This window comes from Porites lutea, chromosome 2 (assembly GCF_958299795.1).
Source record: "Porites lutea chromosome 2, jaPorLute2.1, whole genome shotgun sequence".
In the NCBI taxonomy this organism is placed as follows: Eukaryota; Metazoa; Cnidaria; class Anthozoa; order Scleractinia; family Poritidae; genus Porites; species Porites lutea.
The window spans coordinates 51,310,824-51,316,808 of NC_133202.1; the positions used below are offsets into that span (position 1 = coordinate 51,310,824).

The 5,985-nt window shown below is 37.7% G+C and overlaps 1 protein-coding gene across 1 annotated transcript in view; it reads left to right on the plus strand.

Moving 5' to 3' along the window:
- Window positions 1-2,529: 2,529 nt before the first annotated feature.
- LOC140926386 (contactin-associated protein 1-like) overlaps window positions 2,530-5,985 on the plus strand; it is a 3,978-nt gene continuing 522 nt past the window's right edge. The window contains exons 1-3 of the mRNA XM_073376136.1: window positions 2,530-2,883; window positions 3,152-3,197; window positions 5,885-5,985. The exon at window positions 5,885-5,985 is cut by the window's right edge and continues 522 nt beyond it. Coding sequence (XP_073232237.1) covers window positions 2,530-2,883; window positions 3,152-3,197; window positions 5,885-5,985 — 501 coding nt within the window. The remainder of the gene's footprint in view (window positions 2,884-3,151; window positions 3,198-5,884) is intronic.

Consider the following 5,985-nt stretch of genomic DNA (forward strand, 5'->3'; position numbering starts at 1 on the left):
ACATGGAGGAAAAGTTCCTCCTTTCTCTGCCCTCTTTCAAGTGTTGATAAGGTACCGTTCTCTGTCGTTAGGTAGATGAAGTAAAACATTATATCTACATGTAGCAAAGTTTTCTGAAAACACAACAAGCAAAATTTGCAGTTATTTGAGTGAGAAATGGCCAAGAGGCACGTACTTTGTGCCGGACAATCTCGACAATCACAGTCGCGAAGGAAAAGGAAAAGATACAAAGAAAGAGCATGGAGGAGAAGAGAAGAGAGGAGAGAAAAGCAATAGCTTCACTCTTTGTTTCTATATTGGCTACTTTGAAAATGTCCAAAAATTAAATTATTGATGGAAGAGGTCTATTTGGTACCAGCCAACGCACGGTGCCTACCTACACTTGGTGACCGAGCCTTTCAGTCGGAAACTCCTCAGTGAGACAGTCTTCCGGTGGAGATCAGAAACACTTTGAGCCTTACATCTTTTAAAAGATCCCTCTAAACGTACCTTTTAATATAGCTTTTAATTGACCTGATTAATTAGATACGAGTTTTATCTCTTAAACACTCTTAGTTTTGTACTTTGTAATTATTCTTGCCATACTGTTATTCGTATCCTATTCTTGCCGTATCTTCATTGTTTGTATTGCGTAGATGAAAATATTTGTATGGTACATGCACAATATAATTTTCATATTTATATAATGGAAACTTTATTTGTGGTTTTGAATGTACAATTGTAAATCTCGCTACGTATAGGCAATTTACAAGTGCCGCTTGAGATTGGATTATTCAACTGAAAAGAAAAGAAAGACAGGGGAAAAAAAAGAAAAGAAATCGATAGTGCATTAAGTCTGGGCTATCCCAATTCCTATTTCTACAACAAAAGATGTAATATATTGCTCTAAGGGCTATATTTATCATTTTCTTGATTATATAAAGTTGCTGCTTTTTATCAATGCCAATGTCATTCATCATGACTAAGAACGAGGAGCATTCATCGAACAAAACACCAAGGGAGCTCATGGAGAGATTTACAAATTCCACACATCTGTAATTTCTACTCATTTCTTTGATAAAGTTCAGATATTTTTCTTTTTTACGCACTGCATTGTTATTAAGGTTAGACTCGAAACCAGCTGTTAACTCTAGAACATATAGGCACTTCGACTACTACTACTACTATTACTACTATTACTACTACTACTACTACTACCACTACCACTACCACTACCAATACCACTACCACTACCACTACCACTACCACTACCACTACCACTACCACTATCACCACCACTACCACTACCACTACCACTACCACTACCACTACCACTACCACTATCACCACCACTACCACTACCACTACCACTACCACTACCACTACCACTACCACTACCACTACCACTACCACTACCACTACCACTACCACTACCACTACCACTACCACTACCACTACCACTACCACTACTACTACTACTACTACTACTACTACTACTACTACTACTACTACTACTACTACCAGGTTTTTCTTAACGCTAACTACGTATTTCTAGATAAAAACAACATGGCGACCCTAAACAATGAACCGTGTTGAACATTTGTTCCCCAATCACTTGGGGAACGTGAAGGGAAATCGGAACTGTTGAAAGAGGACCTTTTGTTCCTGAAAGGATAAAAGAGGAACCAGTTGTTCCTTTTTACTAAAACGAAAAGGAACTTGTGTTCCAATTTGCTGCTAACGGACCAGATTGTTCCGAAATTTGCCCAAAAGAGATGTTTTCTCGTGTCGCGTCACTTAAAATCAAACTTTGAAAGTTTCCTCATGTAAAAAACGGCCTGACAATACTGAGGACAAAAATCCAATTGAAAACTACGGTGTTTTAACCTGAAATGTTGCTATCATTAGTTTGGGGGAATGTATATGATTATTAATAGACTGAGCTCCTACTCTAAGTAAAGGCCTATGGCCGATGGAGATTTTTGCCAACCGTCTGATCCTGCTGTTAAACTTAATTTCTATGTTTGTAATTGGCTTTGCCATGCCAGTTCCTAAATAAACCTCAGCATGAATCATATGAATTATAATTAGTGTATTCCGTTAGCCTTAATTTGACGGCTTTAATCTATACTGTACCATCCATAAATAAGGAGAGCATTCGATATAGAGATTAGTGTGTCTCCGCAAAAAAAGAAACAAAAACAAAAACGAAACAAAAACGTATATTTCTTGGCACCTTCCTTTATCCATTCTATTTCATTTTAGATATATCATTTTTCCCTGCAATTTTTCAGCCAAGATATGATGCTATCCGTTTTAGGCCTGGTGATAGGCTTGAATTTGAATTAGATGTGTATTGTTCTTATTTTAATCGGTAACACCTGTACAAAATGGTAATACTGAATAAACTTGTTGTTGTTGTTGTTGTTGTTGTTGAATTTACCACCCGTAAATAAGAAGAAAGCGTTCGAAATTGAGCACCTGCAATGTTTGGTCCTATTCATCAGTTTAGAGGTCATATTAGCATTTTGTGCTGCATCTTGTTCAAATATGTTTTTTGTTGCATTACGTCTGTTGATCGGGGCATCTGTGCTAAACCAAGTTCCAGCAAATTTCCAACAATCCGGACTTTATCGGGGTCAGAAACAGAAAATTTTCTTTGGAAACTTCAAACCCGATAAGGGCCACAAATTATCGACAACGAAAATCTCTTCCCCCTTGGTTACCGATTTATTTGATTGCACGTTAAACTGCATAACCGACTCAAGATGCAGTTCGTTAAATTTTGCAGTAAATGAATACTTCAACAAACTTCATGTCTGTGAATTGTTAGAAACTGACAAGTACCGGGCCGCGGCAGACGATCTTGAGGCGAATGGCGGCTTTCTACACTACAGCCCTTGGGTAAATATTATTGTTAAAGGAGCCTAATTTTTTTAAAAATCAGTTTTCCTTTTATGCTGAGAAATGCAACGTTTTATTAGTTAACCACCCTGACAGTACTGTAGCTGGTTCGCTGAATTATGCCAATAATCTTTGTTGTAGAGTTTAGGTCTGCCTACCGGTGTTTCTTGAATGACTCTTTATAGTTTCTTAGCAAATAAGTTCAGTAATTTTTCCAAGGAAACAACTATTAACTTAGTTTTACTTTAATTAAGACTTTTTATCACAGTCTTCGTGCCAACGAGAATTTGTTGGAACCCAATGCGAAAGGAAGGGTAAGTTGTGAGGTATTTTGACACAAAATTTACTATTCGTACCGATCTCAGCTGTGACAAAAATTTTGCGATAAGGTCTTTGTTTTCCTTTATTCCTAAAATAGGCCTTTGGTTGGGCCAAGAGTAGCTCAACTAGCAGACATGAGAGTATCAGTTTAGTGGTGACCCTTTCACGTTGTTTTAATACGCGCATAAAAAGGCGAGCAAAAAAGTAATTGGGTCATATTTGACAGTGTTAAGTATGGGTAAGATTTCCTTTTGGTCCAATTAGGCTAAAAATTATAAGTTCATTTGAGAGAATCCCAAAAGCGGCATTTGATGCTGGAAGCCCTTCCCTTCTCGTACAGAGTAACAGAAAAAAATTGTTCGCGCTCAGCTAGAAAATAATTTAATAGAATAAATGTCCTCAAAAAATTTAGTGCTTTTTTTCGGCGGTGGGGGGGAAGGGGCGGGGGGGGGGAGGGGGGATGAATACACTTAAGTTAAGTTAGTTAGGTTAATTTTTCTAACAAAAAATTATTCAAGAATAATTCTCCTTTCTGTTTTGACTGAACTCACCTCGGTAAAGGTAGTTTGTGAACGAGCTAAGAGAATGTATAGCCTCTTTCACTATTTATCAAAAACACGCCTTCGTGTACAATTAGATATAGAGCGCCTGGCGACGGCAACTAAAGGGCAGCAGGTGGCTTAACCGCACTATGCGGTCAGGTAAAACCCTGGTACTGGCAACAGGGACACAAGTTTTGTTCTTGCTTAGGGACTGTTAATTTACATGGAGGGATGCTCGAGGAAGATCTAACACCAGAAGGATCCGGCTAAAAGTCAGATTATCCCAGCTCTGTATGTTAACATTATTCAGTTTACACATAAATGGTTGTACTTGTCCTCAGTACTAGGATCTTCCTGGTACTAGGAATTTCTAGCTGAAAGGTAGGAGATTCTAGATTCTAGCTTCATGTAAACTGCCGGCCTTCGCAAGGAAGATCCTAGTACTAGGAACAAACCACACAAAAATGGCGGCTAGCCGTTTAGGGACTAATCACAGCAAAAAAGACCACAATTTCGTTTGGCGTTATAACGAGCTAATTATTGTGATTATGCTGAAAGACAGTTATTAACGACAGCAGAGAGAGCAGCAGTTCCAAAATTGCAGTTTTATTTTTGTCGCCCACCATTTTAAGGTCCTTCTCGATCCTTCTCTGCTTGGGCACCACAGTGAGCGAAATTTCTGCTTTTAAACCCAACGAAAAGTTTTTCTTCTTTCTAGGATCTTCCTGGTACTACTGACACCTTTTGCGCATTCATTTGCGTGAAACGACGACCACTAGTGCGAAGATACATTCGTTAGTCCGAAAAAACGAACATTTGCGCATAAATCAGATTCAATAACGATTTTTGCGTTCTAATCAACATTCAATAACATTTTTAGGCATTTATTTGCGTCATTCGACTTATGCCACGGTTTGCAATTCAATACCTGCATTCCTGGACAGCCTTAGGATAGATAACACAAACATTAGTGCGCTTGTACAATCAATTAAGCGTACTTTACATTCAATATACAAAAATCGATTTTCAATTAAACGATAGAAATCCAAACAAATTTGTTCTGAATTTCAGTCTATTATATCCCTAAATAACCTCTCTATTTAAACAGTTCGGCAGGTAGGTCTGCACGAAACGGTACCCCTTAGCACATTTAGCTGCGGTCACAGTGTCTATGTTCCGACGCAGAGCTTCACAGCGGTTTTTTGCTTTCGAAATTCCCCTTGTGGGATTCCTAGGAATTTGGCCTCATTATTGTTATCCATAAATCTTTGAATCTCCGGAGGCGAGATGTCGGCCTTGGGTGTCGCTTTCAGACAGCTTAAAACCAACCTGTTCCAAAGTTTTTTTCGGAATTGGTATTGTTTAACTGAAAATTGATTTTTGCATATTAAATGTAAAGAATGCTCAAATTGATTGTAGAAGTGCATTAATCTTTGTCTTATCCACCCTAAAGCCGTCCATGCAGGAATGCTATTGAATTTCAAACAGTGTCATAAAAATAATTTCAATCAATAGTGTTTGCACTTAAATGTTTGTGTATTGTCCCTATTGACGTTCAAGATGGTGTTAATGTTGGCGTTAATAAAAGTATATTTTCTAGTTTGATTGCCGAATGACGCATATGAATTCCGAAAATGTTATTGAATATTGATTAAAATGTAAAAATCGTTATTGAATCTGACTTATGCTCAAATGTTCGTTTTTATTTATTTATTTTATTCGCTTCGCACTATTAGTCGCCGTTTCACGCAACTGTGTATTTTCTCTTAATGGACAGCAAAGGTGTAGTACTGTGTTTCCTCCATGTAAACATTTCCTCAGACATTAATATTATCAGATGTATCGCAAAAACAGAGAAACAGACCAGGTAAACGCGCGTGCGCGTGCTTGTTGTCAAAACATCTCTTAACAGCTTAATTAAGAACTAACGGTTTTCATTCTTGATAATGACGTTAGAAATATCAAAAAGTTGTTTAACGTTCTTCAGTATATTTTCTTCTTCTTCTTCTTCTTCTTCTTCTTCTTCTTCTTCTTCTTCTTCTTCTTCTTCTTCCTCTTCTTCTTCTTCTTCTTCTTCTTCTTCTTCTTCTTCTTCTTCTTCTTCTTCTTCTTCTTCTTCTTCTTTTTGCGTATTACAGGAAAAACATGCAGTGAAATTAAACTGTACAGTCCACAAGCCACAAGCGGCTCTTATGTTATCGACCCTGATGGAGAAGGAGGCTACGAACCTTTCACAGTC